Here is a 12,105-nt window from a genome sequence, read left to right as displayed (position 1 = left end):
GGAGGAGGTGACCGCCCCGCTGCAGGAGAAAGGTAATGCCCCCCCTCCTCAAAATAATCCGGCACCGGGAACCCCCCACCCCCCACTCACCCAAACCTCCTCCCTCCCTCCCTCCCTCCGTGGCCTTTGCTTTAGGGGAGGGTTGGGGGGCTAAATCTGGAAAATCACTTCTCGGCCCCCACAGTCGCTGTGCATCCAACCCCCTCCCCAGCCCCCCCCTTCCCCGCTGCATGGCACTATGGGGCACACAGTGACAGCCCGCCCCCCGCCCCCTCCCGCCATGTCTTCTATCGAGCCGAGGGTCAGACCCCTCGGCCCGCGTTGCGCAGGGCTCCCCATGTGACCCCCCCATGCGCGGCGACGGGCGCGGAGCGTGTGACGAGTTGCGACTGGCCTCAGCTGGAGTGCGGCCCCGTGGGGCTGCGGGCGCCGGGATGGGGGCACGCGGCCCTGGGGGGGGGGGTGTCGTCTACGCTGCTCCGCGCGTCATTCCCTGTCTGTGTCCCTGCTGGGGTGATCCGGGGAGAGAGGGGCGGGGGAAGCGCCGCGGGGACTCTGAGGCGCGGAGGGACGCGGCTCCGCGGGGTCCCGGCGTGGGAACGGGGGGGCAGCCCCTGCCCCACTATGGGGGTTCCCGGGGCTTTGTGAGTCCCGGGGGAACAGAACCATGGGGGTCGGCAGCTGTCCCAACCCCCGGTAGCATCCCTGCCCTGCTCCCGGCCTCCGGGCTTGGGCTCGGGCAGGATCCGGCCGCGCTGGAGGTGCCCGTGCCTCAGTTTCCCTGCGATCCACCAATGGGGGCTCGGGGAACGGCGCCCAGCGGGGTGTGCTTCGCTCTGATTGGCTCCACGCCTCCGGGACGTTTGCACCAGCCAATGAGGAGGCCGAAATGTTGGCGGGGAGGCGGGAAAAAAGGATGGCTAAGCCCCTCCCCTTCTGCAAGGCCCCACCTACAGCACAACCCACGCGTGTCCGTGGGGTCGCAGCACTCCCGGCGGGGTGCCCACCCCGAGGGGTTCCCTCCCAGCTTCAGGAGTGGGCCGTTATTGTAGGGTCCTGGTGGTGCCTCAACCCCTGTTGCGCTCCCCAAACCCACAGGCGCCCAGAGTCCCCCAGCCGCTGCCAAGAAGCCGCGGGGCCGCAGCATCCTCCAGTCCCTCTTCTGCTGCCTGTGCCACGATGACACCGAGCCCTTCTCCGTCAACAACAATGCCCCGCTGCTGGTGGAGGAGAATGGCACCGTGCCCAAGGTACCTCCCCTTCCGGAACCCCCACCCCAAAATGGGGACGGCACCAGGGGCATTCAGCCACCAAGTCCCAGCCCCCTTGTAACTAAAGAAGGGGACACTGCTGCCTGACCTGGGCACAGGGCAGAAGGGAAGGGGGTGCCCCTTGCCCCCCCCACCGACCCCCTGGCCATACCCCCCTGCTGCAGGCTGCAGTCAAGCACCTCCTGCCCGAAATCAAGCCGCAGGACGCCAGCAAGCTGTGCGTGGTCATCGACCTGGACGAGACGCTGGTGCACAGCTCCTTCAAGGTAGGAGCACCCCTATTGGGGTGGGAGGGAGGTTTAGGGGTCATGGGAGCCCCCCACCCTGCGCTGACCACACTGTGCTCTCCGCAGCCGGTGAACAACGCCGACTTCATCATTCCGGTGGAAATCGATGGTATCATGCACCAGGTATGGGGCTGTGCAGCGAGAGGTTGGGAGGTGAGGGAGGTCTGGTGGGGTGCCCCCCTGCAGGAGGCTGGCGCCGGGTTCAAGTAATCCAGGATAGGCTGTGGTCTGGCAGTCAGCCTGTTCTAGGTTACTTGGCTCCGGAGCCCGCCCAACGCTTCTCCCTGGAGATGCCAGGGACGTTGGGCACCCCCCTGGCTGTCCCCAAGTGGTATCCCTCATCCCAGCATGGGGCATGTCTCCTCCCTGCCGCTGGCTGAGGCCGGGACAGGGAGCCCTTTGGGGTGTGGGGGTCCCCCAGGGCGGGCACAGGGGCTGGTGCTGGCACCCCCCTTAGGGTTAGGGTTATGTGCCACCGGGTCCCTCAGTGCCTGTGCCTGCAGGTGTATGTGCTGAAGCGGCCGCACGTGGACGAGTTCCTGCAGCGCATGGGAGAGCTTTTCGAGTGCGTGCTCTTCACTGCCAGCCTGGCCAAGGTGAGTGGCAGCTCCAGGGGCACTGTTGTCCCCTTTTTTGGGCACCTTGGATGCCCCCACAGCCATACGTCCACGGGCATCGCTGGACCTTCGGCCACTTCTGACCCCTCTTGGTGACCACTTGTGGGCACCACAGGACCTTGGCCACCACCAGGTCCCCCTTGGCCACCCACCCATTGACCTTGGGGCCACCAGACCTTCGCCACCTTTTGTCCCCCTCGCCCAACCACCCGTGGAAACCGCTGAACCTTGACCGCCACTTTGGCCACCCCGATACCTTTCAGCCACCTCCCCTCTCCCCGCAGTACGCGGACCCCGTGGCCGACCTGCTGGATAAATGGGGGGCATTCCGTGCCCGGCTCTTCCGCGAGTCCTGCGTCTTCCACCGGGGCAACTACGTGAAGGACCTGAGCCGCCTGGGCCGCGACCTGCGCCGCATCATCATCGTGGACAATTCGCCTGCCTCCTACATCTTCCACCCTGACAACGCTGTACGTACCCCGTGGGGCTGGGGGGAGGCGCTCTGGGTGGTGGCACAATGGGGACAAGGGACCCAAAGTCCTGAGCCGGTGGCCGTGCCCGCAGGTGCCGGTGGCGTCGTGGTTCGACAACATGGCAGACACGGAGCTGCTGGACCTGCTGCCCTTCTTCGAGAGACTCAGCAAAGTGGACGACGTTTACACAGTGCTCAAGAAACAGCGGACTAACAGCTAATGGTGCCCCGGCGGGGCTGGAGGTGGTGGCCCGGTGGCAGCCCTACTGGAGGGCTGCGGGGATCCCGGTGTCCCCCCATCACCACCCCATTCCCCGCTGCGATGGTCACGGTGGGTGCTCCACGCAGAAGGGGTGCCTGGGGGTGACCCGCTGGGGACATGCTCAGAGGGGTCCCATCCTCTTGCTGCCCCCACCTCCCCAAAACAGTTCTCAGGTCCTTTTCCCCTCTGCATCCCCTGGAGTGGGGAGGGGAGTTAAGCAGCTGCTGCTTTCCACTGCCTTTTGGGGGAACCTGCCCCCCCCAGCCTTTGCCTGATGGGGGGACTGGCAGCCCTTGGCCCCCAGCAGGGGGCTGCTGCCAAGCGTGGGTCCCGTTGGTTTTGGGGGCCACTGCCGTGCCCCCAGCTCTGCCTTTTGTGCAGCTGATCACTTTGGTGGGGGCACCACTCTACACACCCCCTTGTGCCTTCTGGTGCCCCCCCCACCTCCAGGGGTGCATTTTGGGGGGGCTGAGCCCCCGGCTGTTAATGCCTCTGTGTGCCTTGGGACAACCTGTCTCTATGTGTCCCCCCTGCAATAGAGGTGCCTGGGGAGGGGCTACTAAATCACCCCCTCCAACCTCACTTTCTTCCCACGGGGTGGGGCTTCTGGTAGCCTCCCCCCCCTTTCCCCCCAGTGCCGCTGTGGCAATGGGAGCCACTCCACTCACCAGCAGGCGTTCCCTGCCTTGCGGGGGGGCACACACCCTCTATCCCCATCCCTTAGCAGTGTCACCAAAGGCTGTGACTCCCAGTGGAGGGGACCCTGTACAAGCCTTAATGTAACACCCCACTCCCTACCTCCCATGGCCTTATACCAGCCCTGCCCCCCTCCCTCTTGCCAGGGGTCCCCCAGCCTCGAGGGGACAGAGGGCTCTCAGGGAGGGGGTGTTTTTTTTAAGTGGAGGGGGAGCGTATTTTTTAGAGTCTATCTATGGACAATGATATATTTTTAAGGGGGAAAAAGCAACAGTTTCCCATATAATCAAGGGTGCCTTTTTACCGCTGTGCCAGGGAATGGGGGAATCTTTTGGGGGAGGGCTTTTTAACTCTCCATTGCTGTCCGTCCGGCCCCTGCGGTGCTGCCCTTCTCCAAATGCTGGGGGCCAGGGTGAGGGCCCCCCTGGCTCTGCCTATGCCCCCCACCCTGCACCCTGCTCCTGCAGTGGGGTCCCACTCAGCACTTTATTGGCCACATCAGGCAGCACCCGTGGGTGAACCCCTGGGTGTGCGGGGTGGGGGGTGGGGGTGCTGGAGGTGGGGGCATGGGGGCGGAGGGGCTGGGGACCAGTAAGTGCCTTGGTGTGATTAAAGCTGTCCAACCCTCCTGGAAAAGAGGCTGTGCTGAGCTCTGTGTGTGCACGTGTGTATGAAATTGTGTTCTGTGTGTGTGCGTTGCACACACCTCTCTGCTGTATGAAGATGTGTGCAAGCCCCATATGCACATGTCCCCAGTGCAGGGACCCCAGCTTGGGGTCTTATTGGGTTTAGGGGGGACTGTGTGTTCTCCAATACTCATGAAGGTGCCAGAGTCCCCAGTGCTGGGGGGCCATAAGAGGAGGCTGGGTGCTCCCCTAGCACAGCCACTGGTGTCCTCTTTGGCCACATGCCTCTCCTCCTTAATGAAGCCTCTGTCCTCCTCCCTGGTAGCTGCGCTAATTGCTGAGTTCATTAGCAGCCCCGCGTGGGGCCCGAGGAAGGGGCTCACTGCTGCTGTCCCCTGTGTCACACCAACGGGACACTGGCAGTGAGTGGGGGCTGCTCACCCAGGTAAGGGGGCACTGGTGTGGGGCTGTGCTGTGGGGTGGGAGGGTTTGGGGGCACAGAAGGCGTTGGGAGGCCCATATCCTTGGCCTTGGAGTGTCCCTTGTTGGTGGCTGAGCCATCGCCATCTCTTTGGTGATCCCTGGGGCTGCAAGGGCACAGGGTGCCGTTGGTGGCACAGTGCTGGCTCAGCAGGGTGGGGACAATCACGTTGTGACAATGCTGTGATAAGCATGGGATAGGTGACGCCTTGGTGCCAGCATTCCACAGCCCTTCCTGCACCTCCATGGCCACCCAAAGGCTATTGGGCAGAATTGGTGTGGAAAAGGGCAGGGATGGGAGGGCTGGGGACAGCTTAGCCCCAGGTCACCAATTGTTGCTGGAGGAGTGTTAGGTCAACCCCATCCTGGCTGTGCTGGAGAGTCCCCAGTCCCCAAGGTGTCCCCTCTCTGGCCACGTCCTGCTCCAACCCAGGGACCTCTGGCCATGTCCAACTCATGGGAACCCCCAGGGCCAGGCTGGTGGCACTTTGGCACACAGCAAGGCCATGGAGTGAAACAGAAAGTGCATGGCTACAAGCAGGATCCTCCCTGTGCCAGCAGTCCCATGCTCAGGTAGGGCACATGGGACAGTTGCTCCTTTCTATGGGGTTGGAGCCACTGGGGGTGGCTACGACATGGCCCCATAGGTTTTGGCTGCTTTGGATCCCCCATGGTTGGGGTTGGGAGCATCTCTGCAGCCTGCTCAGTCCCCATCTCCCACGGGGACATGGCCACTGGGACCTGCCCCATCCCCTCCCCATGCGTGGGTTGGGATCACGGTGGCTCAATGCCATGGGAAGTGGGTGCCACCCAGGTGTCATTACCCCGAGAGTAACGGGGCTCTGTGGGCTCCTTTGAGGGATGTGGGGACCTTGACTCGAGGTTCTTCCTGCCCTTATATGGTGAACATGGGCTGGGACAGCTGGGGACAAAGGTCTCCTCTCTGCTGGCACCCCAGCACTTCCCCTAGGTACGCGCACCTTGTGCTCAGCTCTGCGGGGAAGGTGAGGGGATGGGGATGGGGGGACAACAAGTCCCAGTGCCGGCGCTGCAGGTGGCACTGGGATGGGGTGGGAGAAGAGACTTTCTGCTGGGGCACACAGGGGGCTCTGCCTGATGGGGGCTTGGAGGTGGTGGGAAGCTTGGGAGGAGGACAGACCCCAGCAGTGCTGTGAGCACAGGATATGTGGTGTGGGGGTCCTGGAGGCTGCATGTGTGCTCAGCCGTGGATGCACATACACACCCATGTAGGACTGTGATGCCCATGCCATGAGCAGGGACAAAGGGAGCAGGTCCATTGAGCTGTCACCCAGGTGTGGCTCTGCAGAGGGAATGGCTCACACAGCCTGGCCCTGTGCCCAGGCAGCAAGGCAGGATATGGGGACATGTGGACAGCGGGACACCACGGGTACCTTGCTCCCATGCACACCTGGCATGGCCCAGGACCCCCCACTCCCCACCTGGAGGGGCAGCACACTGCTCGTGTGCCTGCAGCCCTCGTTTGCCCCTCGTGGCTCCAGGGGGGTTTATGGACTGGCTGGCTGCAGGACAGAAGATGGCTGCAGCCCAGCTTTTAATGAGGCTGCCCGCCGTTAACCCTAACGAGGGTGCTGGTGACAGGTTCCCCCAGCCTGCAGCCAGCACCATGGTGGAGCTCAGCAAAAAGGTCACCGGGAAGCTGGACAAGACCACGCCGGGCATCCAGATATGGAGAATCGAGGTGGGTCCTGTTGGTATAGGAGGCTCAGCCCAGACAGGCTTCGGGTTTAGGACCCCTGTGGGCTGCCCTGCTCATGCGTCCCTTCTTCCAACAGAACATGGAGATGGTACCGGTGCCCACTAAAAGCTATGGCAACTTCTACGAGGGGGATTGCTACGTGCTGCTGTCGGTAGGGCGATGTAGGGACTTGGGGTGATGTGGGGTGCCCCAGGCATGGGGACAAGGGGTGCACAGCTCCTAGCGGGTTCCCCATCCTGCAGACACGCAAGACTGGGAGCGGCTTCAGCTACAACATCCACTACTGGCTGGGCAAGGACTCAAGCCAGGACGAGCAGGGAGCGGCCGCCATCTACACCACGCAGATGGATGATTATCTGGGCTCTGTGGCAGTGCAGCACCGTGAGGCCCAGGGCCACGAGAGTGAGACGTTCCGGGCATACTTCAAGCAGGGACTCATGTAAGTTGCCAAGACGGGCGTCCCACTGTTTGCCATGGCCATCCCTCCTGCCTTGTCAGAAGGGTCTCTGCGAGAGTGTCAATCGGGAGACGTCTTCTGCATCAAGAAAAGGGTAGATGTCACATTGAGTGACGTGGCTTCATGGTATGGGGGGGATGGGTTGATGTTTGGATTGAATGATCTTAGAGGTCTTTCCAACCTTAATGATTTTTTTGACCCTATGGGAACATCCCTGTTCTGGGGAGCTGGGAGGTTGACCTGGATTCCATCTCACTCTGTCAGTTACTCATGCCATTGGGTAGTGGTACCCGTGCATAGGGGCAGGAGAAGATCCTTGCTGGAGTGGGAAGGGGAGGCCAAGGCTTATGCCATGTCCGTGTCCCCTCAGCTATAAGCAGGGTGGGGTGGCCTCAGGCATGAAGCACGTGGAGACCAACACCTACAACGTCCAGCGCCTGCTGCACGTGAAGGGCAAGAAGAATGTGGTGGCTGCAGAGGTGAGATAGGGGATGTGGTCACCCCACAAAGCCCCAAGCAGAATGGGGAGGAGGAGTGCAGACACCGGTGGGAGGGTAGCTGAGCAGGGGGGCTGTGTGTGTCTGACCCCCTCTGTCCCACTGCAGGTGGAGATGAGCTGGAAAAGCTTCAACCTGGGTGATGTCTTCCTGCTGGACCTTGGCCAGCTCATCATCCAGTGGAATGGCCCTGAGAGCAATCGTGCCGAGAGGCTGAGGGTATGGAGGGGTCCTGCTGCTCTGTATCTCCAGCTCCCATGCTGGGACCCCACCGTTCTGATCCTTTCCCTGGGTGCAGGCGATGACCCTGGCTAAGGACATCCGGGACCGAGAGCGTGCGGGACGTGCAAAGGTTGGCGTGGTGGATGGAGAAGACGAGGGGGCCTCACCTGGGCTGATGCAGGCCCTGACACACGTACTGGGTGAGAAGAAGACCATCAAGGCGGCCACCCCTGATGACCACGTGCACCAGGCACTCAACAGTGCCCTCAAGCTCTACCAGTGAGTTGCTGGGGATGGGTTATCTATGGAATCATCTCATAGGGATGTGGGGTGTCAGGGTGATGCCATGATGCTGGCAGCAGGGAGTCTCACAAGTTCTGTTCCTATGGATGGCAAGGGAGAAAGGACAAACCCACCACAGAGGGACAGGTCCTTTGGGTGCCATGGGAGCAGTGGGAACTCCCAGTGCCAATGGGGTTGATACCCAGCAGCTAGCACAGAGATGCTCATGCAAGTGGTGTGGATGCCTCCAAACACAGAGGGATGTCCCCAGTAAAGCTGACTGTCCCCATCCCATCTGACATCCATCCCCTTGTCCCTCAGCAGCTCTTCATTGATGGGAGTGGCAATGGGGATGGAGGTTGTAGATATGGAAATGATGGAGATAGAGATGGAAATGGAGCTGCCCCCTCCAGCCCTGCCATCCCTATGTAGGGTTGGAGAGGATGTTTTCCAGCCCTGTTTCTACCCTCCTCTCCTCTCTCTCTCCCCACCAGCATCTCTGATGCCAGCGGGAACCTGGTCATACAAGAGATAGCAATTCGCCCCTTGACTCAAGACATGCTCCAGCATGAGGTGAGATGCTCAAGAGCAATGCCCATTTTCCTTGGCAGCTTTAACCCAAGTGCCTTTTGAAAGATTGAAGGTGCCCTAGGTTCTAATTTCTGCTGCCATCTCCCCTCCCAGGACTGCTACATCCTTGACCAAGCAGGTCTCAAGATCTTTGTGTGGAAGGGCAAGAACGCCAACAAGGAGGAGAAGCAGCAGGCAATGAGCAGGGCCCTGGTGAGAGCTTGGGGTGGTGGTTTTGGGTTTGTTGTTCCCTAGGAGAGGCTGGGCACTCCATGTCCAGGTTACTGGATCTGGCTCCCCTCAGGGCTTCATCAAAGCCAAGAACTACCCAGCCAGCACCAGCGTGGAGACAGAGAATGATGGGTCTGAGTCAGCCGTCTTCAGGCAGCTCTTCCAAAAATGGACCGTTCCCAGCCAAACCAGTGGGCTGGGCAAGACCCATACTGTAGGCAAAGTGGGTGAGTGCCACGGGGTGCTGGTCCCACAGGACCAGGGGAAGCTCGAGGGGTCCCCACGCCTGGCTCAGTCTTCTTCTCTCTTTCCCACAGCCAAGGTAGAGCAGGTGAAGTTTGATGCCACCACAATGCACGTCAAGCCTGAGGTGGCTGCCCAGCAGAAGATGGTGGATGATGGATCAGGGGAGGCAGAGGTAGGCTGTGGGAAAGAGATGAGATGCATCCATGGGATGTGCTGGGAGATACCATGGGAGTGTAGGCGCTGTGGAGCCAGGGATGCACCAGCCCTGGCAGTGGTGTGACACCATCCCACCAGGTCTGGCGGGTGGAGAACGGGGAGCTGGTGCCCGTGGAGAAGCGGTGGTTGGGCCATTTCTACGGCGGGGACTGCTACCTGGTGCTCTACACCTATTACGTGGGGCCCAAGGTGAACCGCATCATCTACATCTGGCAGGTGAGACCCCGTCCCCTACCCAGGGCTCATCCTCAGTGGGACAGTGCAGGACAGGGCCACTCAGCCAGATGGCCCCATGCACAAATTCCCTGTGGGTTGTTCCCTGCCTCTCCATGGCCTCCCCATTCCACCTACATTTCCCAAAGAGGGAATGTCCTCATGCAGGGCCGCCATGCCAGCACTGACGAGCTGGCCGCCTCGGCCTACCAAGCCGTCATCCTGGACCAGAAGTACAACAACGAGCCTGTGCAGGTGCGCGTCACCATGGGCAAGGAGCCGGCCCACCTGATGGCCATCTTCAAGGGCAAGATGGTGGTGTATGAGGTGAGCATGGGGCTGGTGGCAGGGTGGGCAAGCTGGTGGCAGTGTGACCTCTTCCTATCCCTGCTGTCCCCAGAATGGCTCCTCACGGGCAGGCAACACGGAGCCCGCGCCCTCCACTCGGCTCTTCCACGTGCATGGCACCAACGAGTACAATACCAAGGCCTTCGAGGTGCCCGTCCGTGCTGCATCTCTCAACTCCAACGATGTCTTTGTGCTCAAGACGCCCAGCTGCTGCTACCTCTGGTATGGAAAGGTGGGTATGGCCTTGACCAGCTCCTCCTCCTCCTCCTTCAGGGGATGGAGTGAGCTCTGTGCTGGAGCCACGCTCGCTCTGTAGGGCTGCAGCGGGGATGAGCGTGAGATGGGCAAGATGGTGGCTGACATCATCTCCAAGACGGAGAAGCCGGTGGTCGCTGAAGGGCAGGAGCCACCTGAGTTCTGGGTAGCCCTGGGTGGCAAGACCAGCTATGCTAACAGCAAGAGGTACCAGCTCTGTGTCCCCAGACCCCTTGATGGGTTCCCTCAGTGCCCCCAGTTCCTTGGCCAGTTCCCACCACAACCATGTCCCCCCACCAGGCTACAGGAGGAGAATCCCTCTGTGCCCCCCCGGCTCTTTGAATGTTCCAACAAGACAGGCAAGTTCTTGGCCACCGAGATTGTCGACTTCACCCAGGATGACCTGGAGGAGAACGACGTTTACCTGCTGGACACTTGGGACCAGGTGTGCTGGGGACATAAGGGCAAGGGACACCTCTGATTCCATAAGCTGATGTTCCCAACAGAATGAAGGACCTGCAGCAGCCAGAAGCGGTGGGATGGGAGCACGGAACCCCAATCCACATAGTTTTTATTGAGGAGGGGCTCCCAGCACCCGTCCCTGGGGACAGATCCTGTGTGTCCCCAGCCATGGGTGAGGTCCCAAAGGGCCATCCCAGTGCTGGACACAGTGACCCCGTTGCAGGTTTTCTTCTGGATCGGGAAAGGTGCTAATGAGTCGGAGAAGGAGGCTGCGGCAGTGACGGCACAGGAGTACCTGCGGAGCCACCCTGGTGGGCGCGACCTCGACACCCCCATCATCGTGGTGAAGCAGGGCTACGAGCCCCCCACCTTCACTGGCTGGTTCATGGCCTGGGACCCCCTCTGCTGGAGTGTGAGTCAGGGGATGGGGGCTGGAAATAGAGAGAATTTAGGGGATGGGGCCAAGCCTGAATGTGGCCCCAGCTGAGCGCTTCTGTTCCCACAGGACAAGAAATCCTACGAGGAGATGAAAGCTGAGCTGGGGGATGATGCCAGCATTGGGAACCTTGTGTCAGTGAGTGTCACAGGGAGAGGGGGCAGGAGGGGGTACTGGCTAACACATGGCACAGCAGCAGGGGAAGGGACAACCAGTGCCCTTGGCAGTGGCACAAGGAGCTGCGAGAACACCTTCACGTGATGAGACAATGGCAGCAGTCCCCCAGAAGGCAGCCTGGTAGCGCTGTCCGTGATGTGACCTTGTCCCCCCCCCCCCCCCACCTCCAGGGGCTCACTTCCAAGAATGAGGTCTTCACAGCCACCACTACACTCGTGCCCACCAAGCTGGAGACCTTCCCCCTGGATGTGCTGGTGAACACCGCGGCCGAGGACCTGCCCCGGGGCGTGGATCCCAGCAGGAAGGAGGTGAGCTGGGGGGCCTCAGGGGAGGCCACGGGTGGGGGAAGCCCTGCGCCTTGAGCTCAGCCTCCTCTTTCCCCCAGAACCACCTGTCTGATGAGGACTTCAAGGCTGTTTTCGGTATGACCCGCTCTGCCTTCGGCAACCTGCCCTTGTGGAAACAGCAGAACCTCAAGAAGGAGAAAGGACTCTTCTAGGAGGGCAGGCTCAGCCCACGGCCACCTCAAGCAAGCACATTATTTTTATCGAATAAAATGGAATTGAAGTGGGGCTTTGTGTGCTTCCCTGCCCACCCCAGCACCTACAGCTCCGGACTAAAGGTCTCATACGCAGCCCGAGCCACTCCCTCCGTTATCAGTGAGTTCATGCATAAAACTCAGTAAATACTTGGCAGTATCAAAGGGTAAAAGCAACAAGCCATGGTACGGGAAGCACAGGGACAGCACCTGCTGGGACGGCAGGCATGGGGCAGCGCCTGGGGCGGGGGGGGGGGGGGGGGGCTGGCAAGGGGGGGCTGTGGGGCAGTAGGGACACAGAGGAGGCAATGTGGGGTGCAGCACGTGCCCTACTGGGGTTTTAGAGCTCTGCCAGCTGGACTGGGGCAGGCAGCAATAAGATTCCAAACCAAGCGAGGGCTAATAAAGGTTTTAATTTCACAAAAAAAAAAAAAATCTATCTACACATTGTTTAAAAGGCAGGGAGAGGGGAACAAGAGCAAAATCTGTAAAGAGTAAGAGAGGAA

At 61.0% G+C, this 12,105-nt stretch overlaps 2 protein-coding genes across 2 annotated transcripts; both read left to right on the top strand.

Annotated features, from left to right (window-relative positions):
* On the top strand, window positions 1-3,891 carry CTDSP1 (CTD small phosphatase 1; the record flags this gene model as incomplete). The annotated part of the gene is given in 7 exon segments (XM_021400532.1): window positions 1-32; window positions 1,099-1,250; window positions 1,436-1,537; window positions 1,625-1,681; window positions 2,062-2,154; window positions 2,460-2,645; window positions 2,740-3,891. Coding segments are annotated over 7 exon segments (751 nt in total), but the record flags the coding sequence as incomplete, so codon positions are not given.
* VIL1 (villin 1) lies at window positions 4,034-11,633 on the top strand. Its single transcript, XM_021400502.1, has 19 exons — window positions 4,034-6,431; window positions 6,526-6,600; window positions 6,692-6,888; window positions 7,277-7,385; window positions 7,512-7,622; window positions 7,702-7,904; window positions 8,402-8,480; window positions 8,592-8,690; window positions 8,782-8,935; window positions 9,026-9,126; window positions 9,249-9,386; window positions 9,552-9,710; window positions 9,784-9,963; window positions 10,048-10,193; window positions 10,287-10,431; window positions 10,672-10,860; window positions 10,954-11,022; window positions 11,232-11,369; window positions 11,447-11,633. Exons 1-19 carry the CDS (start codon window positions 6,240-6,242, stop codon window positions 11,558-11,560), a joined length of 2,598 nt encoding a protein of 865 aa, XP_021256177.1. The 5' UTR covers window positions 4,034-6,239; the 3' UTR covers window positions 11,561-11,633.

Source organism: Numida meleagris, chromosome 5 (genome assembly GCF_002078875.1).
Source record: "Numida meleagris isolate 19003 breed g44 Domestic line chromosome 5, NumMel1.0, whole genome shotgun sequence".
Classification (NCBI taxonomy): domain Eukaryota; kingdom Metazoa; phylum Chordata; class Aves; order Galliformes; family Numididae; genus Numida; species Numida meleagris.
Note: the sequence above shows the minus strand (reverse complement) of the source record. Positions and strands in the feature narration are given on the sequence as shown.

Coding starts and splice junctions, on each gene's coding strand:
- VIL1 (XM_021400502.1), top strand. CDS start 6,240: ATGGACTGGCTGGCTGCAGGACAGAAGATGGCTGCAGCCCAGCTTTTA. Junction 7,623..7,701: donor ATCGTGCCGAGAGGCTGAGG/GTATGGAGGGGT, acceptor CCCTGGGTGCAG/GCGATGACCCTGGCTAAGGA. Junction 7,905..8,401: donor AGTGCCCTCAAGCTCTACCA/GTGAGTTGCTGG, acceptor TCTCCCCACCAG/CATCTCTGATGCCAGCGGGA.